The sequence below is a fragment of the Ascaphus truei genome, chromosome 3, assembly GCF_040206685.1.
Source record: "Ascaphus truei isolate aAscTru1 chromosome 3, aAscTru1.hap1, whole genome shotgun sequence".
NCBI lineage: Eukaryota > Metazoa > Chordata > Amphibia > Anura > Ascaphidae > Ascaphus > Ascaphus truei.
In genome coordinates, this window is record NC_134485.1 from 379,339,350 (window position 1) to 379,366,007 (window position 26,658).

Genomic DNA, 26,658 nt, shown 5'->3' on the forward strand with positions numbered 1-26,658 from the left:
CCCCCCATGTCCCTCACATCTCCCCCCCCCATGTCCCTCACATCACCCCCCCCCATGTCCCTCACATCACCCCCCCCCATGTCCTTCACATCACCCCCCCCATGTCCTTCACATCACCCCCCCCATATGTCCCTCACATCACACACACCCCCTGCATGTCCCATCTCCCTTTCTTCCCCTACCTCAAGCAGCGTGCAGGTTACGGGCGGCGGAAGCATGGCAGTAAGCGGCGGCACACGCACGCTAGAGCCGGGGAAGTGATCAGAAGAGCCGGGGGGGGGGTGGTAGGTGATTGGAAGAGTCGGGGAGAGGGGTGAGGGTGATCGGAAGAGCCGGGGAGAGGGGTGTGATCGGAAGAGCAGAGGAGAGGGGTGTGATCGGAAGAGCCGGGGAGAGGGGGGGGGGTTGATCTGAAGAGCCGGGGAGAGGATGAGCCGGGGAAAGGAAGAGCTGGGGGAGCCGGGTAAAGGAAGAGCCGGGGAGAGGAAGAGAGGGCACACCGCCCCCTGGTGTCCGTACTCGCGAAGCACGCGTACGTACACAGGGGGTAAGTGCAATTTAAAAAAAATGTACGTACTTGCGAGTGTACGTAAAACGGGGTATGCCTGTATATTTATTTCACATATATTGTTAACCCATTAGGCAGAAGCGCAGGGATTCACTTTCCGTTTTTCTCTGCAATAATGCAGGATCCAACACCTGCTCAATTAGCATTCCCTAATGTACATTTGTGAGCAGAGATCAGAACACCATCCAAACTATTGCACGTTTGTCATGACATATTTCCTATGTTGCTGGGCCACTCATCCAAAGTCAATGTTGCTATGTCTGTCTTTCAAACAGAAATAAATGGACTAAAGGGAGGAGTGGCTAAGTGTGCAAAGACCCCGACTGTAAATAATGACGCGGAGTGTGGAGCAGGTGAGCCTGGATCGATTCAAGTGAATAGGTGGAAATCGAATCCTGTGTTTTGTGCCAACTTCAATCCATATGTTACCAGTGTGACTGATTATTATGCTACTAAAGCCTTTACTATTGTGACCCATGTTTATGAGCATACCTAAGCGATAGGAGTTATCCGACCACAAGCATTATAATGATAGCCAGATAGTTTAGTTCAAATTAATCGGGGACATTCGGAGTCTATGGACATGAAGAAGTAATTCTTAATATGAATTTAGCATTTAAATCTTAGTAAGTATTTTTCAGCAGGAAAAAATAGTTCTCATTTTCAAAATGTACAGTTCTTGCAGGCACCCAACTGTATCCCATCATAGGAGCAGTTGGCAGGGATTAGTATCAGTAAGTGGCATAGATCTACAGAAAATAGTTAAAGTAATATTTTGCAGTTACCAATGGACCGAAAAGAGACCTATTCGTGTTCAATAAACAGATTCCGATAAATGTGTACTTTTTCCATGTTCTGATTTCCTTTTAGTAAACACTGTACACAATGAATCTTACACATTTAATTGTGTTTAAGAACTTTGATACTTAAGGTTGAATGTAAAGTATCCCGCTGGGATGTACTTATAGATTCCTGACATCTATGTTAAAGGCATTTTGTGAGCTACTTTGAGAATAGATGTGTGCAAAATACATGCATGTTGAAAAGACTACAAAGATTAACTCACTCACTGGATGCAGAGAAGAGCACATTTTCCCCTATCTGAGGCCAGGAGCTCTCAGTGATACCTGGATGTCAGAACACGGCAAAGGCTACTTTGGAAAAGACTAGCTTGTAGCTACTTCCACTCATTCCTGTATCCAGTGCTAATTAATTATCTTTCATGTGGTCTAAAATCCATGACCACCTTCCTATCCCCTTCTATCTGCGCATTTGTACCACCATCGTTCTCTGTTGCTGAGCCAAATATCTACTAGTTTGAAGCCATCTTATTGATACATTGAGGTACATTTTTGATAACTCCTACTAGCCAGACATTTGTATTGCTACAATTTGATATTTGTATACTCTATTGTAACTCAATGTTTTAGCAACTTATCCCAGATCACGTTTCCATGATCTCAATTTCTGTTTTGTACAATACTACAATTGTAAAGTGATTTAATGCATTTGTTTTTTCAATTGTACGAGTACACCCTGCAAACTTTTTCCCTTTGGTTAAAATGTGTAAATGTTGAGTACTACCTTCCCCTACCAGTCATGTAACATCCATATTCCTCCATCAACCCACACCCTAATTCCTGTCCTACTCCATTCATGCCTACATTGATTATCAGAAAAATCAAACATTTAGACACGTTTAACGCAAATTTCAAGGATTTATTCAGTATTTTAAGACGATCAGCAATGTGTAGATGTTTTAATCTTACACAACATTTTCATGACAAACACAATTCTTTTCATTGCATTTGAACAAAACACATTTTCGGACTCTGTAAACTGTCCATGACTTGTCAGTCTTTACAAAAAAAATTACTCTTTCCGGCCTATAAACAGGCAACGTCATTATTTTCCATAAAGCAAACTAGAAAAGCGGGTTTCTTCACCACAAGCGAATTCAGCATGCATCTGCAATGAAGCAAATATGGTTTGCAATTTATAAATGGCATTTCTTTCTACAAAGTTTACATGCCCCACCCCAATTCTCAAAATGTCAAAAAAACAAAACAAAAAACACAACAATAAAAAGTTGTGAGGCAATGTCATTTTCTATTGGCTGCTGGTGCAAGCCTGTCCCTGCTTCTGTACTGTGTCCACCAGGCAACTATTCTTACTCGGTGGACAAAACTTGTATCTTAGAATCCAGGGGGGCCCTGGAGGTCAGGCAATAAAAATACCTTCACCAAAAAAAAAAAAGCAGTGCGGACTGCTACTTTAAACCCGTGTGCCCTCATGATGATTCCTGAATGTCACAAGGGCTAGCTATGTAGGGGGCCCCTTTGACATTCAGGAAACGTCCCTCCAATCAAAATAGAGGGCGTCCAAGGGGGTCACGATCCCAGAAGGCCAGCAGTCCTAGAGTGTATTAAAATGGTCAGGAAAGCAAGTCGCAAGTCAGGCGTTATCTTTTTTTTTATTTTTTTAATTAAAGCCTGAAAATCAAAATGCAGAAACAGTTTAATGAGCATACGAAACGTTTTAAAAACAGGCAGAATTGTTATGTTCTGTAGGATCTTATCATGGCTGGTATAATGCATCTCAAGTCCTCTACCTCATTTAACCTTGTAATAACAATACGAATTCAGCAAGTTTGGTGCTGCTGATCTTTGTTAAGTATGCAATTTCTATTTTTGGTAACTCATTTAAAATAACAAAAGGAAAACGAAAAATTAGGAGTGATGTGAGAAACAAGAATACTTAAATGTATACTTACATCACTGATCTAAATCTGCCAATCCCATTGATATTAATGGCTTGTGAACAAGGTGTTGTCCTTCATATAAATATACAGTCACTTCTGATGAGTAAGCCTAGAAAGAAGAAATTACACCGTTTAAACTAGTACTAAGCAATACAATTGCTTGATCAATTATGTCAAAGCAGCAATCCTTAAAGTTCTTCATCTTTTTAAATTTGATTCGGAACCAGGTGTATTTACCTGTAAATGACTGCACTGATCACATACCCCAAGGCAGTGCTGCACAACTTTTTTTTAAGCCGCAACCCTTAATTTAAATATCCACTACGCAAGCCCCCCCCCCCCCTCTCACCCCTACTACAGCAGTAGCTCGTCTCTCCCTTTTCCCAGCAAAAGCTCTTTCCGCTCAGATTGGAAGACGTTGTAGATGCTCGAATATGGATATGCCCATATTTGGGCAACTAGGATGTCATGTGCAAGGCTGAACAGAGCAGAGAGAGAGAGAGACACACACACACATGGGCTGCTGCGCTGCGGAGGTCTTTTGTCAACCCCCCCAGGAATTTGCCAATGACCCCCAGGGGGTTGGCAAGACAATTTGTGCACCACTGCCCTAAGGTATACCCTATTCTGGAGTGACATTTGGGTGGGAGGAAATAAAACATCTGTGGAACCAAGTGTCAATGAGGTAATTCATTGCGATTTTAGGGTTCTTAATCCTACCACCAATGATGAAATAATCTCTGGAAAAAGGATCTCTCAGAATAACTCAAGTTTTTGAAGAAGAAAATGAAGACTTCTTGAAAATGATGCTGCTCATTACTATTTAATACTTACACAAAACCTTATGTAGGTGTCAAAAGGTACACTGGCGACACACTTTATTCGAGCTCGGCTAGTCCCACGAATTCGGGTATACCCGGGTGTATTGAGGTTTGTGACTGTTTTCTGCCCGAGCGCATTGGGTTATTTTCCAGGCAGGGATTGAAGCATTTTATTCCCGCTGGCTGCAATACTGCACAGTATATATATATATATATATACTGCATTACAATTCAGGAATTTATGCCATCTGGTAGACACGCGAAGCATTGCAGCCTATTAAATCCTAATCATTATCACTTAACAGATCAGCCGCCCGTCAGCCAGGCATGAACCCAGGCTGGGAAGGCAAACGCAACGGGGCTTGTCAGAGGTGAGGAGCGGCGCATTCCAGGTATCTGCCAGGTACATACTGGGTATTTGCTCGAATAAAGTGTGTCGGTGCAGTACAACAGTTTGGAAATGACCAGGTATTAAGAAGTCTTGTTAATGCTGATCCCTGACAGATCACCTTAGAAAATGGGAGAACAGGAGGGGCCATTGTGTGGCAGGGAAAGTTCATCATACTTAAACCAAAAAAAAAATGTTAAGATCATGGAGATGCTTACCAGACGGGAAGCATGCAGTTGTTTTCCTTGTAGAAGATCCATCATTTCCCACATGGCTTTCATGCTCCATGTTGGGTTATAAGGAAGCCTCCCACTTTCTCCATCATCCAAAGATGGCTTAAATCCAGCCAGTTTGACTTTTATTGCTTTGGCAGGATACTGGATAAGATTAGGGGGAAGCTGAAATAAGCTAAAAATAAGCGTTGGTAAATATACTACACAGTATGTAACAATTGCATATAAAGGAACACACACTCTAAAAATCAATTACTACCCATATGATCCAGGCTGTACTCTGGAACTGAACCACAGAACTAACTGCTCTGAAACCCCCAGATGATTGTGAACTTTCCATTTTTTACTTTTGCCAGTACTGGCAGAAAAAAACAATAATGGTGATGGAGTAACCCACCCAGAAGCTGCCATGTCATTGATGTCACAGCTTTATATTGGCCACCAGAGTGAAGCTGATCCCAGTGACCATAGTTTCTATTGGACAGGAATTATTTTTAAGGGGATTTCCAAGAAATGGTCATATTTGAAATAAGTCTTTTATATCAATACTGTACTACAATTTTTATAGAAACCAGAGATCATTAAAACTGTAGTGGGAGTCTCTTAAAAATACAGTTATACTGTAGTGAACAAAATAAAAACCAGTAACAATCATACAAAAATATCGGACTGAGATATAGGCTCAAATACAATTTATTGAATACACAACTTAACAACCTTCTATAACATCCATATAGCAATTAAAAAGAAAATCATGGTACTGGCCAGTTCCCAAGTTAAGAAATGTATAACCTCTAGATAATATCAAATAGCATACATGGATCAGAATACAATGACAACTAAATTCTTTGTCAAAGATCAGGAGAAGCAAAATACATGATCTCATTGTTATGTGATCCACTTATATGTTACATCAATAGTACTTCAATTTATCCACCGCCCAGACAGTGGATAAATTTATGCTTGTGTGTGAAACATTTGGATCATTATTCATAGTGCTGTCATCCGTATAATATTGTTCTGCCAGGTAAAGTCAGTGTAAAAGGATTAGGGCGGTGCCACCAGACATAGGCACACTTCTGTTTAGTCTTCCCATTTATTCCCTTCAAATGACTTTACATCAGCTGAACAGGACAAGGACCTGGGGATGGTCCCCAAACATTTAGTCTGGTTCATAGATCCCTTTGCTTTCATCAAGTGTCACAAGAATGTTTTACACACAAGATATTATTTAGCATGACCAGTGCACAATGGAACAGTGTTTGATCGGTGGATAAATTATACAGTCTGACCATCTTCAATACTCTATTAGATAATGTATTTTGCTACATCTTACACCTTCCTCATGAGAAGGGAAATGCCATGCTGCAATATTAACACAGCATTTTTCATGAACTGAGGTTAGTGGGTCTCTTAAAAATGACAACATTCGTTATAATTTAAGATTTTTCTTCATCGGAAGCAACTTTGTACATGCTGACAGTGCTGCATTTTACTGTTAAATGTGATACAATATGTGTGTCATATTTAAGCAACAATCCTCTCAAATGCAGCAGGAGCTAAAGTCATATTATGTAGTAGTACACCTAAAAGAGGTAATCCAAGCAACGCTTAAACAAAAATAAAATCCTTTTTGGTTTTAATATATGCAGCCTTTGATTTCCTTTATTGAAAACGAATTGCCTAAGTTGCTGATCGATTAGTTCTCCCATAATTCATCCTCAAAGATCCTGCTTTCCAGGGCTCACTAAATGGTTGTCTTTGGGTTTTAATTAATCCTTCAGCCAGTGTAACTCAGCAGCTACAATGTATTCTTATATTACAAAGGTAACATTATCTATTGTTACAGTTTGCAGCTCAAACTACTGGGAATATTGACAACAAATGATTACAAAAAGGAAAGTATTTCAAAGATCTTGCTAAAACCTGCTATAAAAATCAAAGGATGATTGCTCAGTATATTGAAGATCATAAAAAAAATGCCAAAAAGAGTTGGAAAAAAAAAATTGTTAGTAGTATCTATTAATACAGAACAGTTTTTTTTTTTAAATAAAAAATGTAGGATATTGCATGGATTGCCCATATATGTGTAGACTTTTTTTTTCTCTAAACGTTCTTGAAGAAGGTGTTTGGTTTCTGTGTCTTTTTTTGATCATCTCTTGTCATTTTAATCCATCTCAGAGCATGCTTTTTTATTTTTAGTGCTCAATACTTTAGGATTGGAAGATGAAAGAGATTCAGAAATTTCAAAAGGTAACCAGCAAATACTACATTAGATTTCCTTCAAATAGAAAAGTACTTGGTTATTGTACAAATATATGGATTTTGACTGTAAATTATACGTCATTAGTAAGAATACCATCCTCCATCTGCTGCAACACATTAATTGCCTACAGAACCCGCTATAGCTTTCTTCATAAACAATAAACTAAACAAAACAAAACAAGCTCATCAGGACAAGGATAACACGTGCATGCAAATGGTTGCGAACACTGCTAATACCATATACTAATAATTAGTCTAAGAGGCTTACAGGCAGGTTATTTATTTGTGGAGAGCCCTGCACCGCTAAACAGGATGAAATGACAAGACAATCCAATGAGCTATTAAAATAGGCAGGAAAGCAAAGAATAATGTAATGTTTCTGACATTCTTTACCTGTTAGTTTCCAATGTGGAGGTGGAACCATAATCTACAAATTCAACTACAATACGTAGAGGGTCATAACTTGTGATGGACTGTAACTTTGCTCTATATAACTGACCATCAGTATACACTGCAAGACAAGGCATTTCTACAGAAAAAAAAATGAATATACATATATTAGTTCGCACTTTAAAATAGTACATTTCATACATAACCTTGAAAAAATAGATTTTATACATATACATCTAGAAACTTTTTAGGAGCTTACCACTGATTTCAGCAGGAAGGTGAATTGGCAGTATTTTGGTGGGTAATGCAAGTTACCTTTGATTTGGGTTAATGCATGACGTGGTGCAATATAATTTCACTTTATGACAACGTATCCATTTGACATTTGAAAACTGCATTTTCCAACACATTGATTTGCCACAAGAATGAAAACATCTTCCATGTTGAAAATGTGTCATTTTCCATGTGCTAGAAGAGAACCCTACTTTGCCTTGGTTTTTAATGTTTGGCTTGACCGATTTATTTATTCATGTTTAACTATTGTATCAAAAGAATGTTATATAACATTTGAATGATATTTTCTAAGTGCTGAGATGTCCCAATGCTTCACATTTCTGCTGTATCAAGAGCTTGGTTCTTAAATGCATCGATTTTTAGGGACCTCCTGAAAGTCAAGAGTTTAGCATAGGGTGACCATTTTTTCTGCAAGGACAATTTTCACCCGCACGTGATCAGCTCTGGCCAACAGCTAGTTCGTGATTGCCGCAAAAAAACGGGACGTTTTGGGACTTTTGAAAAGGTTGACAGGATACTACTCCAAAAACCGGGACAATCCCGGAAAAACTGGGACGTCTGGTCACCCTAGTTTAGCACCACAGGGAAGCATCAATTCATAAGCAATGTCAACTCTCTCCCCCGCAAATACTGGAAGCCGTGTGACCTAAAATTTGGTCAGCCATACTGTATGGATGCAATTTTAATTTTGAATTTGTGGATTGTATAGTGAATAATTAGTAATACTGTATTTCTAAAAATAGAGGCACAATTATTATTCACGGGGACTAAAAACTTCGGATTTGATCAAATTAAGTTACTTATTAGGCCACTAGCAAACCAATGGGTTGGCCACAGATGCAGGGCCTCAAGGACATTTTTGCAGCTGAAACGTGCCCACTCTTCTTTCAATACACATGATGAACCACAGGTCTAGCCAGGAGCACTAGTATTTAAGACCTTTCTATGCAACATAATCTTTTCTGGAGTGCACTAGTATACATTTTATGTACAATTATTATTCAGAATTTTCTAAAACATGCCTCCTGAAAAGGTGAAATCTCTGGTAGCGGACCCAAAAAACTCTTAAAGTGGCACGATTGCAAGACGATTAAACTAAGTAGTGGCGCTTTTAATAGGTTCAATTCAGTTAATTGAAACATTGTGTAACCCTCCCCCCCATTATTTAAATCCTTAAAAAAATAAAATGTTTTAATGTACCATGGTAAACATGTTTTGATGGTTTTTACACACTCTTATCAAAGTGGAGGAGCAGCTGATATGATCAGCTAGCCTCTAAAGAAAGCACACTCGAGGTGCACACCTAGGCTATTAAACATTAGCATTTAATATTGATTGAAATAATATATGGCTACATATGCTGATAGACAAATGCCAGTGTGTATATTAAAATAATAAAATCACAGGTGGTGTGGCTGCGTCCAGGGCGATTGCGTGCGCGCTTTCTAGCGCCGTGACGTCATGCTTGGATGTAGCTGGGGCGATTCCTGGGACGCAGTGTTGCACGATGGAGACGTGCCTGTGACGTCACGGGAGCGTGCGACAAAGGCAACATTTTTTTTTCTCTGCACGCATCGCAGCTACCCACGTGCACATGCACACAGTATAGACAATATAATTCAGGTACAATGTTTTTATCGTGCAGCTCGCAAGCAAGCTTCACACACCCTAAGTGTTTCTCTCCGGGTGGAACTTCGTCAGGGGGAGGTGGGTGGGACGGCTGTTTAGTGCTTAAGTAGCATTTTTTGTATGTCATGGCGATATTCTACCAATCAGAAGCTAGGTGTCACGAGGCCAATGGAACACTGAAAGAAAATCATTCGTAACAACTAGGGATAACTATCAATCGCTGAAGTAAATTTTGATAAAATCCTGCTAAAATTGGATAGCCAGATTCAATATTGCCAACATATGTATATCAGGACATTTCATGAACACCAGGGAGATTTATTTGCAATACTGGCTACTATTAACATCTAAAAGTCAATCCTTGAAATCCTTATTTTATATCAAATGTCAATTAATGTAACTTACCAACTATGGAGTTCCCTTGAGTCCCAGTCAAGTCTCTATCCACCAATGATACATGTCACACAAATACACACAAATATGCTTATGTTGTAATATACACTTAGCAGTCACAATTTATTAGGTCTGTACAAGCTTTTTATGAGTGGTGAGGAAGCGCGAGTCATGATTTTCTTTCAGTGATCCATTGGCCTTGTGACACCCAGCGACTGATTGGTAGAATATCGCTGTGGCAACGAAAAATGCTACTTAAGCACTAAACAGCCGTTCCTCTCTCCCCTCCCCCCATGTTTCCCCACCCAGAGAAACGCGTAGGGCGTGTGACGTACGGACGTCCCATCAGGAGGGGTCAGGCGTTCATAAATAAATGTGACATAATTAAGCGCAAGAGTGAAAACAATTAAAAAAACAAAAACAATTAAATACCCAAAATAACCAAATAAAGTGCAGTGCTAATAAGTGAATAAAGCACACACTCACATAAGGTAATGATGATAAATGTTTGCAATCTCCTCTCTTCAAAAAAATGTCTAGAGAGGACATCGCATAATACAGTTTTATTACACATAAAAGCAAAGCTGGGAGAGAAAGGATACACTCCCATTCTCCCAGTTTTTTTTGACGCATTGAGTGTTATAAGGGCACACTCATACCACTCTGGATCACCCGAATCGTCCAGTCAACTCGTCCTTGAAAGTGTTCTCCACTTCGGCAGCCTTGATCCTCATGGCTGTCGGCACTGGCACTTTTGCGTCTGCGCACGCAGCAGGACGGCAGCCCACTGGAGTCTAACGTCCTGGTTACTGGCTATGGGGTCCTCAGAGGGTCAGAAAACTCTATATATTTAGATAGCACAAGGGCAAATACAATTGATTCCGAACCATTACTGTGTAAATGAAAGTTTACTGATCATATACAGGCATACCCCGCTTTAAGGACACTCACTTTAAGTACACTCGCGAGTAAGTACATGTCGCCCAATAGGCAAACGGCAGTTCACGCATGCGCCTGTCAGCACGTCCTGAACAGCAATACCGGCTCCCTACCTGTACCGAAGCTGTGCGCAAGCGGGGAGACTATAGAGCCTGTTACAAATGCCTTATTTACATCAATTATGCATGTATATGACGATTGCAGTACAGTACATGCATCAATAAGTGGGAAAAAGGTAGTGCTTCACTTTAAGTACATTTTCGCTTTACATACATGCTCCGGTCCCATTGCGTACGGTAATGCGGGGTATGCCTGTATTACACCCATTTACTGTTAGATCAGTTCCATTCACTTCAGCAATAGAGATCCCAGAATCTCTCCAAATGGACCCAATGAGACAGCCACACCTCCCTGTGATTTTATTATTTTAATATACACACCTATTTCTCCATCAGCATGTGTAGCCATATATTATTTCAATCAATATTAAATGCTGTTTCATAGCCCAGGTGTGCACCACGTTTGATTTCTTTAGAGGCTAGCTGATCACATCAGCCGCTCCTTCACTTTGATAATATACTCATTCCAGCACACAGGTAGCACCCATTGTTATTCCAGGGGTGTGCAAACTTTTTCCCGTGCGCATCCGTCTGCTCTCCTCGGTGTCTCCCCCCCGCGAGCTTGTCCCCCGACGTCAAATGACACACGGTCATGTGATGTCACGTTGTCATGGTAACGTCGCCCCCCGTGTCATTTGATGCCGGGTTACCATGATAACGTGTCGCTGGGAGGGAAGGTAAGTCTGTTATAGACGCCTCGTGCGGTCCCCCGGAATTTAATTGCCTGGGGGGAGAGCACGGGACCTCTATAACTGCTGCGCCCCCAAGAACATATAGTAATGGGACGGCACCACCCCACCATCAAAAGATGAGCCGTTTTACTATTGCTTGCAAGCTTGAACATCAAGCAGAGGTGGAAACATCCACTTAGTGTCTAAGGAAGGTGGTGGCCTTGTCAATCTGCACCGTAGTCAGCTTTAATCTTCCCAGGAAGCCACCATGGAATGGGTTTTGAGCCACCGGAGCTTCTAGGCCTGAAGCTTCAAAAGTTATCTGGATGGTCATCCTGATCCATTAGGAAATGTAACTTTTAGAGCCCGAAAGACCCCTTGCGAGCCTTCTAGACAATGATCATATTTTCTACAGAATTTTCTGTGCTCCAGCTAGGTAGTAAGGGCCACCACTCTCACCCTTAGATACTTCTTCCATTTAAAAAAAGCATTAAATTTATACAATTTTAAAAATACATTAAAAAAAAAATATATATTTATATGTGTGTGTGTATATATATATATATATATATATATATATATATATATATATATATATATATATATACACAGTGTTCGACAAACCTATACATTCGAGTGGATTTAACCCCCGGGCGAGTAAATATTGGCCCAAGCAGCACACGTTTGGTACTAGGTGGCGAGTAGATTTTTTTTGCGATTTGTCAACCACTGTGATATATATATATATATATATATATATTATATACTTAGTTAAGTTATGGGGAGTAAAAAAAGTAACAAAAACCCTCCACAGCAAAGCTTATAGCAAATGTAAATATACTGTATGCTCATTTGCATGTCTTAGGCAGGTCTGTGACCCCGCCTTTCACCATTATCACCCAGCACACAGCACTTCCACTGCAGCAAGGGATTCTGGGAAATGACATGCAAATGAGCACAGTGGCACTGTGTGCTCATTTGCATGTCATTTCCCAGAATCCCTTGCTGCAGTGGAAGTGCTGTGTGCTGGGTGATAATGGTGAAAGGGGGGGTCGCAGACCTGCCTAAGACATGCAAATGAGCATACAGTATATTTACATTTGATATATATATATATATATATATATATATATATATATATATATATGCCACTTCACTATGGGGACTTTTAATGTGCATATATGTTTTTAATCATTATATGAAATTAATAAAACTTTATTTTTTTGATCTTTCCGGTTTCTTTGGGTCAATAGACCAACTAACAGCAATTAACTGTTGGATTATTGTTGTCCGTCTACTAATATCCAGAATTGAGTGCTAAAAATAGGTGGGAACCTTTCTGATCCTCTTTGGATCAACTCTGTTAATATAACCATATTACTCCCCCAAGCACCTGCTTAAATTTCTAATTATTCTGCTTGGATTCATGTGGTGTAAGCGGTCATCCATCTACTGTATGTGTTCCTCAACTGTTACCAATGTGACACAGACTTATGTAAAACCCGAATGGCAGGGAGGTGCATTGCCTGCCAATTCAAATATGAGGAATGTTTTTATCTTTCTCCGCCACAGGTATATATCCTAAAACGCTTGATGCATCCATCTCCATTCAGGAACACTCCATTTTTAGGAAAGTCGTTTTAAGAGGAGGGGGTGTTATTCATTTATATTGAAGACTCCTTATAATGTACATATCTAAATTTCCCCCTAAGCCCACCCTCTTTTGAAATCCGAGTTGGTAAAATTAGCATCCCCTTCTCTAAGCCGATTGTTATTGCTGCAATCTACTGCCCCTCTACAATCCTTGACACAATTTCCTCTCTCAATTGGCTAGACCCTAAAAACAACAAAATTCGGACCCAACTCAAGTCACTAAACCTAACCTAACTAATTTCCCAACCTGCACGACAAACCTAAAATTTTACAACCATTCCTTGCTAGACCGGATTCTATCCTCTTGTCCCAACAGAATCCAATCCTCGGTATCCTACCCGACATTTTCAGTGACCATGCAATAACGCAAGAGTCGACATGGTGTATAGCGAAAAATTGGGGCTGAGATGTAAGGAGGGTCAGAAGAGTGTAAAGCTTTAAAAGTAAAGAGTGTGTGATCCGGGATTTGATAGGATTTCAGCATGGGAGACGTGTGCCCAGGACATACCTGAAAACGAGAGGTAACTCAATGTATGACCTCCTGTTAAAACATTTGATAAATAAAAGATAAGCATCTATGAGATCTATGGAAGCTTACCAGTAACCTTGCATGCTGGAGTTTATTGACAATCTTGAATTTACAGCTCTTATGTCCAACACGGATCTGAATCCACCAGAAGCGTTCTTTACCAGAAAAATTACCTTTTCATTCTTAAGATACTGAAACTCATCTTGTGACGTTGCTTGCCAACATATTCTTTAGGATCTGCTCCATCCCAAATTTATTTTCTACATTTTTTGAAACTCTTGAAATAGATTTTTTATTTTATTTCATGTTGTAACCTCTGATCTCCAGATGGTATCTTGATTGAATAGCCATTTGTCCTTAATAGTGTTCTCACACAGACTTGAAATTAGACCATCTTCCTCCCACCGTGGTCTGCTGAACACGCCTTATCTCATGCAGGTCATACTGGGAATGCTGTAGCCATGCCTCTTTATCCATAAAAAATGCCTCTATCAGCCATCCATCTAGCTTGACTTGAATACTCTCTAATTGGAAGATATCGTGAAAAACTATTCTGTCTTGCTGGGCTGAACCATATGGGCATGAATTTTTTTATTGATTTATTATTTATAAACCAGGGCGCTGTACATAAGTTCGTACTAACAACCTATGATTTTGGTGCATGAGGCACTGGGAGATAAAGTGACTTGCACAAGGGAATTGTCAAAGCCGACACCGGGAATTGAACCAGGCTCCCCATGTTTTTAAGAGTCAGTGTCTTACTCACGGAGCCACTCCTTCTTTGTTCTTACGCCAGGAAAAAACTTCAAAGCAAGAGACCATTGAAATGATGGCATGTAATATTTTGCCAAAGACTAAATCACCTTCAAATGGCAAGGTAGAAACATTTTCTTATGACGTGGAATCTGCCTTGCGGCAAATACGATGGCCACAGATCTTGTTGCCAAAGGAAGCTTTGGTAATATACTTGGTGGTGAGCTTGATCTTTGGCAAGGCTTTCAAAGTCACTACAAAACACAAAACAGCGCACAATGCTCATGGTGAAGTAAGAATGAACAATTTATATTAAAAAGTAATTCAAGGATCTGCGTACATCCTTCAGAGCGGAGGGTTCCCTTCAGGCTCCCACGTAATCCAGGTGGATAAGTCCCAAGCTCGCGTTGGAATTTACTTTTATTGATCTACTAGTACCCTTAGTTTTCCATCACTTTGCTGTCTAAGTGAAGAGTTCTATTTCGGCATATTCTCAGCCGACGCCCCTCCTGTGACATCATCTTTGTTCGTCGGTGTGTATCGGCACTCAGTGCACTGGTGTGGGAGGCAGAGCTGATCCTGACCGGCGAGACTGTCCCGTTACTACTCCTAAACGGAGCTTGGGACTTATCCACCTGGATTACGTGGGAGCCTGAAGGGAACCCTCCGCTTCTAAAGAGCCCAGCAGATGAGAGCACAGCCTGGTGTGACTGCAGACTCCTGAAATTGGGTGATCCGTTGCAGCCGTCTCCTGTGCCTTGATACCTGAGTGGTAACAACGGTCATAGTTACAGTTACATGCTTGTTTTACCTTTATCTGATGTACGCACAACCTTGAATTACCTTTTAATATAAATTGTTCATTCTTACTTCACCATGAGTGTTGTGCGCTGTTTTGTGTTGTCTAGATTCAGGGTCTTGGACCACCCTATCACAGCAGCAGACGCTCCCTATTGGTAACATAGTTACTTATACTCACTTGGGTATTAAGTGGTTAATGCACTTTATTTCAGTTCACTTTGTTGATTCACTTTCGCCGGCGTATACCATAGCATCACCTTTCTCTCTCTGCTTCCTGTGGGAACCCATAAACAATTTATCCAACTTTAGACCTTCATCCTCTGGAAGGTCTAATTCCAAAGCATCCATCATTGCCTTAATTAGTGATTCCACGAGATCCACATCAAATGTTAAATCTTCTTCCTAGACTTCGTTTTGTTCTGAAGATTCCCAAACACGCCCTCTGGTATCGCACTTACGATTCATATGGCAAATAAATCTCGCGCGACATTAGTCTGCAGTGATGTTCTTTTTTGCAACTGTTTAGTAGTTTGTTACACCGCAGTCTAGAGACATTGTATCATTCATCCAGGAAAGGGAATTTAACGTCTGATCCAACAGATCTGCTTAAGCATATTTGACTTATTCCTCTCAGCTTTTTTGCTTCTAAAGCTGGTTTGATCACATGCCACACAAATGTAGTCTTTTAAAAAAAAAATCTTCTGGTACAAACCCTCAATTGCCATTTTGTTCCTTCCTCTGCTTGTCCATAGAGGCACTACACAACATAAAAAAATTAGCAAGACCCAAAACAACAGTACCATGAACGCTCTTTGCATTCTACCATACCGAAAAATGCACCTAGGCTTTTTAGGCAGTAACCCTTTAGCTGAACTGAGCGCCATGACGCACCCAGCAGGACTGTAGACACAGTAGGCATCTTTGCCAGGCAACAATAAGAAGCAAAAACAGAGCTGTAGAGACACCACAGACCAAGACTGCAGGAGAGAATGGCTGATGGATGCTTTCAAATACCAGAGCCTTCCGCCACCATTTTACACCTATGCTAGATGTCCAACATCACTTCTGGTTTGGCGGTGTCAAAAATGATGGCTACGGTCTTTGCACCCTCCTGCTGGGTGCCTCCCCTAATCCGCTGCATCCGCGGTCACAGCCCCACCAAATTAGCTGAGAACCACATCAGGGTTTCAGAGAGAGAGAGAGAGAGAGAGAGAGAGAGAGAGAGAGAGAGAGAGACAGAGAGAGACAGAGAGAGACAGAGAGAGAGAGAGACAGAGAGAGAGAGAGACAGAGAGAGAGAGAGACAGAGAGAGAGAGACAGAGAGAGACAGAGAGAGACAGAGAGAGAGAGACAGAGAGAGAGAGACAGAGAGAGAGAGACAGAGAGAGACAGAGAGAGACAGACAGAGAGAGACAGACAGAGAGAGACAGAGAGAGAGACAGAGAGAGAGAGACAGAGAGAGAGAGACAGAGAGAGAGAGACAGCGAGAGAGAGACAGAGAGAGAGAGACAGAGAGAGACAGAGACAGAGAGAGACAGAGACAGAGAGAGACAGAGACAGAGAGAGAGAGAGAGAGAGAGAGAGAGAGAGAGAGAGCGAGACCGTGGCATGAACTACACTACCTGCAGTCCAGGTTAGTCTTTTCACAAAAAAAAAAAAATTTATGCTCAGCTGCAGGACAGAAAAAGACTGTCTGCATGTGAGCCAAGGAGTATTCATGAGGGTTTTCTTCTGTCCTACCTCAGCAGAAGGGGTAGAGCTACCCTTCAGTATCCACCGCCATAAACTTGGATTGGGAGAAGGGAAACATTTATTAAACTTTTTTTTTCAAATAGGTAAAATTGTTACTTTAACTGTGATCAAAGCTGATTACTTTGGGAAGTTTGTGCTTCCTCTCCCCTTCCCTGTGCCTAGTCAAAGAAAATATTTGGCTGTATTTGTTGAAATGAAGCACAAAACCATATTCCTCTGTATGAATGATTTGCCAAAAGTGTTTCCTCTACCCTTATTTCATCATGTTCTTACTTTAAGAGCATGCAAAACAAAATGCCAACATTAAAATATCAAAAGGTCAACTTTCTAATTAGTGTATAAAAAGTTTTGTTAAAATCAGCAAGCATGTTAGTAGTCATGACAATGATTTTTTTCCATACCAGATCTGAAATCTGTCAAGCAAGGCATATTCTCTGCATTAAGGTTGATCGTTTTAAGGTCTGACTCCAGATTGTCCTCAGAGAAGTCACAGTTAAGCCCACTATCATCTGCGTCACTTAGGGGGGTCTTGGCTTCCATTGTGTCAAGACAAATAAAGACCTACAGAAGAGAAAAAACAAGGTATAGAATTATTGAAGCATGCAACTACACTAGTAAAGCTAGCCTCTCAACATACAAAATTCATTGCAACCTAAATGTTTTGTACATGCAGTCCAAAAACTGACTATTAGTACAACTATTACTGTATTATACAAAAACAAGGCAAAACAACTAAAATCGATTCATTGCAATAATTCAACCAAATATTTTTCAGATCTCAGTTACCCATTTTCATTAATACAGTAACGATGTAGTGTGGATAATGAATTTTTGCATTCTTTACCTGACGCACTAAACCATTTTTAACCTGGGTTATAATAGACAGGGCTTCAGAAGTTCGCTAGTTTGAGAGGAAAATGATGGGTAACAAACAAGGCGTGCTGAAAGGCACTGTAATGAGCAACCTTGTTAATCTCCAACAAAAAGCAGCGGTATGGAACTTTCCACAATCATCTTTGTGTTCAGAAAAAGGCTTTTGTGTTTACATTTGACAAGAATGTTTAAAAACAAGATTTTTTTTTAGTGTTGAATTAAATTATCTTTCACAATATGTTACATTATAGAGTCAGTGTAAATACTGTAAACAGCAATGAAGTGATTTAGGTTGGTACATGCTGCCAAATTCTTACAAAAATGTACTTGTTTAGACAGTAAAGCAGCAATCCACACCTAAAAATACATTTAAAAAAAAATCTATATATTTTTGGCTCATTCTTAGTTGGAGAATCCCCATGAGGTCATTCTTGGTTTCTCAACCTCCGTGGGCCCCTTTGTTCAAAAGATGTTATTTTCTTGTGTGGATTTTTTTGTACAAAAATAACTACAAATATGGCTATGGAGTTACGAATAGAAAATTGGAAAGTTATCTCCTGAAGCAACTTTCCATTCGCAGCTAGAATGAGCCCTGATTTGCTCGGTTGACAAACCTAATTATCAAATAGCAACTAGAGGGGACCCTGGAGATTGAGGTACCAAAAATCATCTGCAGGACAAAACCCCCAGTTCAGGTGAGCTGCAAGAAAAAGTGGTCCCATCACATTAGACATGTAGTTCAAGTTGTTCAAATACTAGTGATCTGTGATTTTGCACTTTATTCATAGCAAATGGTCTTATTTTATAAACTAATACTTACTTGGTTGGGTGTTTGTATATGCTTAACCGTTACTGAAAAGAGTTCTCCTGCTTCAGGCAGTGATGGCAAAGTATATCTTGGTAATAGTGGTGTTGTCAGTTCAGGTAAAAGCAAACCCTAAAAACAGCAGAAAATACTGCAATTATTAAGTAAATAGACATCAGAAAATAAAAAATTGTCAGCACCTTTAGTACCGACTACACAATGACTACACAATTTCATTATCCAACTCAAAATCAAACAACATTTCTGAACTGTACATGCAGTGTTATGTCTAAATACTTAAGTCTAAATAACAGACTTGATGATCGAAAAGGCCCAGATTTACAAAGTGGTGCAAAGACAATGCACATAGAGTTCCAGTTCCTTAAAGGGCATTTAAAGAAGCTATCCTGCTTTGTTTTTATTTGTATAGTTATAGTATTGAAGCATGGTGTCAGCGGAGTTAACTGTGTTAATGTCAGCTCTGGAGACACCCTGCTTCCCGAGATAATTACCTCTGTAGGGGGTGCTGGTAGCAGCTCTGGCTGGGCTATCGAAATGGCGGATTTAAAGCTACCGCATCATGCTGGCCAATAGGAAGCTGTGACTTAATCCCTTGTGACTTCCTATTGGCCCATGTGACCAGGACATTTAAACCGGCAGAGTTGCTACCGGCATCACCTACGGAGGTAAGTATCTAGGGAAGTAGGGGGTCCCCGGTGGTTAAAATCAGCGCAGTTCAGCTCTGGGAACCCCTTGCTCATCACCTAAGCAGGGAAAAAGTTTTCGTGGACCATCTGCTTTTTAAGTTGTGCCAAGGCTTATCACCAATTACTAAATCAATCCAGTTCCCTTCTTAATAATAATAATTTAAAAAAAACACTACTTTATCTGTGGCTCTTATAATATACATCCTAACCTTATAGGATTCCCTTGGGCCTATTCCAAGCAAATATAGTTTAAGGTCTTCAAATATTTCTTCAAGGATTTCAATACAAGCCCAATAAACTTGCTCTTCATCAGACAAATCTCCACTAAGCCTAAGGCCTTGGAAACGCTTACCGCTGGCGTGCTGAGGCGCGCTGAGGCTCAGGGAAAGCGGGTGCTTTCCCTGGCCTTGCGGTTGCTTACCGCAAGCGCTCTCAGCAGGCCGTCAGGGGGCGGTCCGGGGGCAGACGCGTCACTGGCCGGGGGCGGGCCAGTGACGTCACGGAGCTGGTTCGCCCTCATAGGGCGAACCGCTCACGTGACCGGCCTGTCTCCGCGGCAAGCGGGGAATTTAAAATTCCCCTAAGACCTGCGCTTCCGCAAGCGCGCGGAAGCGCAGGTGAGCCCCTACTAAAGCCACTCTAATTGCGGCTGTAGGGGCTCAGTGCTGAGCGGGAGCGCGCGTCAGCACGCTTACGCCAGCAAGCGCCAAACATGGCCAAGGCCTAACACTTTCCTAACGGGACACCACATGCCAGCTGAGGTCATTAGTGATCTGAAATCGTGCACTGGAATCCATTTATCTTTTGTCACGAGAGACCAGGCAATTTACACCTTTTTAACCGGAATCATTCATTGAGCAAAACAAGGTAATGAATTGAAGTTTATTCGCACAAATTTGCTTACACACAATGGAACACAAAATACAGACAAAAAGACACACTTACTGGGGGTCTGGGGTAGAAAACTAAACTTTCCTAGGTGCAGGGAACTCTAAATAAGAGTTTTACCCTGACCAGGACTTAGCCTGGAATCCCCTGTTTCCCAAATTGGCGTGAAGTTCCACACCCCACCGCTCCCTTCTCATCTGAGAACTTAGACTTTCTTGACCGCGAGCTACCACCGATCCTCTGGAACTGAAATCGGCATCAGATCCCAGCCGCGCCTGCTACATTAGATTTTAAGAATTTGGACGCAAAATTCGGTACTTAGAATCTGGCAGCCAGGCTTTTCTGGCTTGAAATCGAAGCCGGTTTCTCTGCTATTCGCGCAAGAGCATCTTTTAAAAGCCTGCCCGCGCTATTTCTACTGAAGAACTCAAATCTCATTGGCTCACAGGTTCTTTATAGTATTCATCCATGAAACTCAGCAGCCAATCATCGCGTGGGAAAATTCCCAGCAACCAATTAGAGCCAAGCCAGTAAGAAAAGCCAGGTCAGCGGGAAATATGAAATAGCCAGGAGACATGCGCAAGCCTGGCAACCCATTTCCTGGCTATCTCAATGCCACCCGCTAGGACAGACTCCTCCTGGTCTAGCAGAGCAAGTGGCATCCTAGATGACTGCCATTATTCTCCGGACCTGGGTACCCAGCCATTCCCTGCTAACCAAATGCTTTTCTCACCTCTGGCATCCTCTGGTTTCTTTGAACCCCGATGTCCAGCAGACTTACTGGCGCCTATGGGTTAGCCTGGCTGGACATGGGTTCCGAATGTAAAATCACATTACATACATTACATTAAACAAAGTATATTTTAATATACTGGGAATCTTCTTTAATATACTTTGAGTCTCTGGGTATGGGGAATAGAATAATAAAAATGTACTTTTATTCCCATCCGCCTTATTCCCCGTACCCTATCTTTTGGGACTTACTCTGAACTCAGAGTCCCCCCCCCCCCCAAACCTATACACAGTTGGGGCACCCACAAACCCAATACAGGTTCTGGATCACCTGGGCACATGCTGCGGTACCCCTCTTAACTTAGGGATCCCCTCAGCTACAGAGACAGTTGTTCATCCCTGTGCCCAATCCACCTTTCTGGGCTATGCTGAAGCAGGGTACCCTAGTGGCGAATCGCGCTTGCGTTTTCAAGGGGAGATATAGCCGGGACTATGTGCCTACATGTATCTGGGAAGTAATACACTACCGACACACTTTATTAAAGTGTGGCCGGTACCGCAAGCCGGGAGATTTCCCGGCTTGCTAGTGGCCGCCCCTCGGCGTGCCGCGCGTCATAGACGCGCGGTCACGAGTCTTCGGGAGCCTGCGCCCCCTGCACGCGCGTCCAGGGCTCCCCGAGGGAGCCCTGGTGTCCCGCGATCGCGGGACGGCGGCAGGGGGTTCCGGGGGACCCGGCAGCGGTAGGGAGAGCGCCCCGATCGGAGGGCGCTCTTCCGCTGCTTCGGCGCGCGCCCGTCACCCTCGGGCGCGCGCCAGGCTACTGCTGCGGCCAAGAACGGGCAAATGCTCGAATAAACTTGGCCGCAGCAGTACATTGAGAGTTACCTCTCGTTTTCCAGTATGTCCTGGACATAGTTAATATGACAAATAACACATGGTTAAAAATACAGTTACATAAATGAACAGGGTATACATTATATACAATACGTTGAATGCACAGTTAGAGAAGATGTATATTACAGGCTTATGTAACAGTTAAAGACCAGATTAAAATGTGAGACAGCCTTAGTTTTGAAAGAACTTTTGGGGTGCACGGTAAGAGAAGGAGGAGCGGCCGGATATCTATATACACAAGAAACAAAAATGCACAAACCAATATAAAGTGCTTAACTTAATAAACACAGAGTGTAGTTATGAGCAAATGTCCAGATTAAAGGATAGGGGATGAGACCAATTTCTTATTTTTAGGTGGTCTCATCCACTATCCTTGTGATCTGGACATTTGCTCATAACTACACTCTGTGTTTATTAAGTAATGCACTTTATATTTGTTTGCACTTTTTTGTTTCTTGTATCTATCATTTCTGGTATTGTGTGTTTCCTACACATTTATTACCAGGCAGACCAGGAGATCCAAGACCACGCAGCAAGAAAGGAGACAGCACTCAGAGTAAAGTCCAAAAGATGTATTAGACAGGCACAGTCAACCGACGTTTTTATGGGACAAGCACCTACCTTCAATGCCTATGCGAGTGTCATCTGTTTCTGTATAATATATATATATATAGATATATACAGCTCAACCCCGTTATAACGCGAATCCGCTTATAACGCGGTGCAAGCGTGGCTCCCAATTTTCGTATTTAGGAATACTTTACAACACGATTATTGGTATCTTAAATACTTTATTGTACAATGCATACAATTGAACATTATTTCTAACGCGATCCGCTTATACAGTGATGTGATTCTATGGACCACAAGCACAGCGTTATAAGGGGGTGATTATATATATATATATATATATATATATATATATATATAACAGCAGCTCGGGACTGCTGCATTAAGATCAAACTACACCAATCACTACTATAGAGCCGCACTGTAGAATGCTCTTGTGATACAGACATCGAGATTATGTACAAACCCTTTGAAGTTGCTTGTAATCTAAGTAATGTACGGAAGCAAACAAACTTACATTGAAATCGATGTCCAAGACCTTCGCAGAGCATTTGACAGTATAGTCCATTCCCTGAAACAAGACATTTTAATATTTAACATATCAGTTCTAATGCCATTTAAAAAAAAAAAAAAATGTACTGATCATCCATTTAGAAAGTCATATTCACTTCCCCTTTTGAAACGGGCTCTGAAACACCTTTTTGAGCTCTGCCCTTTGGCAACAAAGTATCAAAAACAGATCTGGTACCGTTTTCTAAACAGCAGACTGTGCATTACTCTGAAAGTTGTAACAATAATGTGTTACACGTCGTAATATAATATTACATATCAGCGGCAGCATTTCATAGGCTGCCGCACAGTTAGAAGGCAGCCATTTCAATAGGATTTTACAGATTTATAACATGAGCACTAAACGATTGCCAGCTTAGGTAAGAATGAAGATATGCATGGCCACATGATATTGAAAGCCCGGTGTTTGGCACAAGACCAATGGGAGCTAGTTTGTAATTTTTTTTGTACAGTTTGCAGAGAAGCAGATGATTGTGGCCTCTCAGTGGTCAGTGAAATCTCGCAAGAATGTGTTTATTGGCTCCAATATTACAGATTAATTTTAATGTATTTATATTTAGATCAAAATATAGATAAGAGGTATTCTGACATTGAAGAACACAAATTATATCAGACAAAATGTACGCAGTAGTTATTCCCATAGCATTTCTATAAACTGCTCTTAAACGTGGTATTCACCAAGCTGCAATGCGGATATCACCCCTCATCCTGCAGCCACTGTCATCAACCACCAGATCCGGCATTGTGACTTTATGAATCCTGATCACAGTTAATTTTCAGATTTGACGTACTTTATTTCTTGGATTGAACATAAAACCTTTTATTTTACATACATTTGTTTCTTGACCTTACTGTAAGTACAAGTCATCCTAGCTAAATGTGAGTAGGGATGAGGGTGAGATTACACTGTGTTCACATCTATGTTACGTCTGAATTGCTATAATGGAGAGGGGAGTCTGAAAAAGTAGGACCAAAAAAGAAAAATATGCTCCAAAAATATGTATTTTTTAAAATACAAAATACAATATTAAAATACCCTATGGGACAGATGTGAATAGTTACTTCCATTTATTGATATTACTTTACTATTGCCATAATAGATCATACATTTCAGTCAGCAAAACAAAAGGAAGTTCAAGAAAGCAGTATAACATGTGCATTACACCACCAGTTTGCTATAATCAGCATACTATTGCTATCCCGTCAAGATGCAAAATGTGTTGTTCTTTCACCCATGTGGTAACATAGATATTACATTCTACAGTGCGATTGCTTATTCATTTGTGGGCAGATTATAAATAGCCATTTTATACATTTCCTTCATTTACTCAGGTACTGTACAACCTTTGTCTAAAGAAGAGAAAAAAAGATACCATATGATGCACTCTCCTCCATTAGTGATACGATAAAATAACAAAATTTTATTATGAAATAGAAAACACAAAATACAAAATAAGTTAAAACCTAAATAATAGCGCATGCCGTGCTAAGCTACCATGTGCACACACGCGCTATTATTATTTAGGTTTTAACTCTGTTTTCTATTTAATAATATTTTGCTATTTTATCGTATCACTAGTGGAGGAGTGCGCATTATATAGGATCTTTATTCTCTCCTTTAGACATACCCTTTATCCCAGATAGCACCACTCCAGTAAGTTAAAATGTGTTAGTTGAGCAGGACCATCTTCCCTTCCCCTTTTCCCTTCTATTTACAACTGTATATTCTTTGCCTCAACATGGCACCAGAAATGTGTGTGTAAGTCTCTGCTATCTGCATCAATACACAACAGAAGTCCTTCCTCAACAATAGTCATATTTGTGTTTGAGGGATGAAGTAAAATAAGCGGTAGCAGCTCTAATAATTATGGCTGGTACATAGAAGGGGCTATAATAAGTTAAGGCTCCAGTTACTTACTACTTTTGTCCTCTTCTCACAGTCTTCAGGGACACAGTGGGCGTGTTGTTCTAAAATATGAGACACTGATACATGGTCACAATAGATATTAACTGAAGCTGTAGCTCCAGGTTGTTTTGGCTCCTCCTGTAAAAGTTAAATAATATCAACAGGGAGAAACATACAGTAGGCACAAAAAAAAATATTTAACAATAAAGCTGCAATCCACGCGGATCAATATTTATTTATATTTGTTTATTTGTACATTATCTGACCTCCGGGGGACCCACCAGATCCTACAGTACCAGCACCAGAAAAACAAATGCTATCAGATGGGATCCCAATACAAAGCCTTCAGTCAATAAAGGAGTTGTTAATGGGCCACAAGCACCCCATCACTACACTAACTACCCCGTTGCACACCAGAGATCAGCAAAGCATTACTTTCCTAACCCCTATGACAAGCAAGGGGTTAACACCTTCTCTACCCAGGGGTCTAACCAACCACACAGGAAGACCTACCGTATTACCTACCACCACCCTAAGAGCTGGCTAATGGGGCTGTAGTCTAGTTAACAAAACATAATATAAAAACATTAGAAAACTATAAATTACAATATACATGAAGTGGTAATTAACCCCTTGAGTGTGTGCAAGGATGCCTAGGCCTCACAAGGAAATCCTAGGCAGTCTCGTTGGCCCTCAGGTTATTAAGGGAAAAAAAGGTAAAGACCACTTACCTCATCCAGGGGTCACACACCCCATGGAACTACTGTAATTGTGTAGTCCAATAGGCAAATGCCCAAAATTCCATAAAATGTATAAATATAATAGTACATCATCATTGGACAGATTGTCAAGGGATTACAATAAATCATGGGCTCTGGATTGGTCCTGTTTTAGAGCTCGGGGGAAAAAAAATGACGGCACTTTTTGGCGGTTTTAACTTTTCAATTGGCCCGTCAAGTGGCATCGGCCCATTAGGATAATTTTTTTTCCAGTAGTTCCAGGAGGTCTTTAACCCTGACGACCGTAGAGGACCTCAACAAGGATGGGGTAAGTGGTCTTTAATCATTAACCCCTTGAGTGCCAAAAAGGCTAACGAGGTTCTCCTTCCGAGGGCTCATGACCACTTCATGTATATTTTGCTAAAAAAAAATAAAAAAATGATGTGATATTTTGTTGGTCAATGGCCTATAAAATTAGTAGCCAGGATTTGTTAACTGTAAAACATTTATATAGGTGGGGCTTGTAAGGTGTGCTGGGATGGTAGCAGTGGAGGTAGATTCCCTGGGGAGTGTGGTAGGGATGAACTCCTTGTTTGCCATAGGGGTTATTAGGGCATTGCCAAGCTAGTCTCTACAGTATACAAGAAGGGGTAGTTGGTGTAGTGTTAAGAATATATTAAGTCTTTGGAAGACATACTGTAAGTGGAGAGCTAGTCATGGGTTGACCAAGACTAGCTAGCTAGTTAGACTACTAAAGGGTTAATATATTAAACACTTGGTAAGTGTTTATTTAATGTACCGTTATCACCAATTCTAGGTCATCTAGTCTGTGTATTTAGTGTCCTTTATATAAAAAAAAAAAACAATACAGTGCATGCTGTAGGAAAGGCAGGCCAGCCTATAGGTGCTAAAACCAGGAATATTTTTTGCCTTTAGCCAGATATCGTCAGGTATCAGAGTTCAGTGAATAGCATGTGAAAAAAGAAATAGCTTATCACTGGTTTACCTCTGTTGACAGATAAAGTGAATAGGT

At 40.8% G+C, this 26,658-nt stretch overlaps 1 protein-coding gene across 4 annotated transcripts in view; it reads right to left on the bottom strand.

Moving 5' to 3' along the window:
• Positions 1 to 2,277: 2,277 nt before the first annotated feature.
• Positions 2,278 to 26,658, bottom strand: part of RNF17 (ring finger protein 17) — a 156,358-nt gene continuing 131,977 nt past the window's right edge. For all 4 annotated transcript variants that reach the window (XM_075592318.1, XM_075592315.1, XM_075592314.1 and 1 more), the window contains 8 exons: positions 24,919 to 25,044; positions 22,948 to 23,001; positions 18,654 to 18,770; positions 17,362 to 17,521; positions 7,430 to 7,565; positions 4,757 to 4,946; positions 3,342 to 3,438; positions 2,278 to 2,536 (listed from right to left, as the gene is read on the bottom strand). In XM_075592318.1, the coding sequence (XP_075448433.1) occupies positions 3,343 to 3,438; positions 4,757 to 4,946; positions 7,430 to 7,565; positions 17,362 to 17,521; positions 18,654 to 18,770; positions 22,948 to 23,001; positions 24,919 to 25,044 (879 nt within the window). In that variant the 3' untranslated portion in view covers positions 2,278 to 2,536; position 3,342. The remainder of the gene's footprint in view (positions 2,537 to 3,341; positions 3,439 to 4,756; positions 4,947 to 7,429; positions 7,566 to 17,361; positions 17,522 to 18,653; positions 18,771 to 22,947; positions 23,002 to 24,918; positions 25,045 to 26,658) is intronic.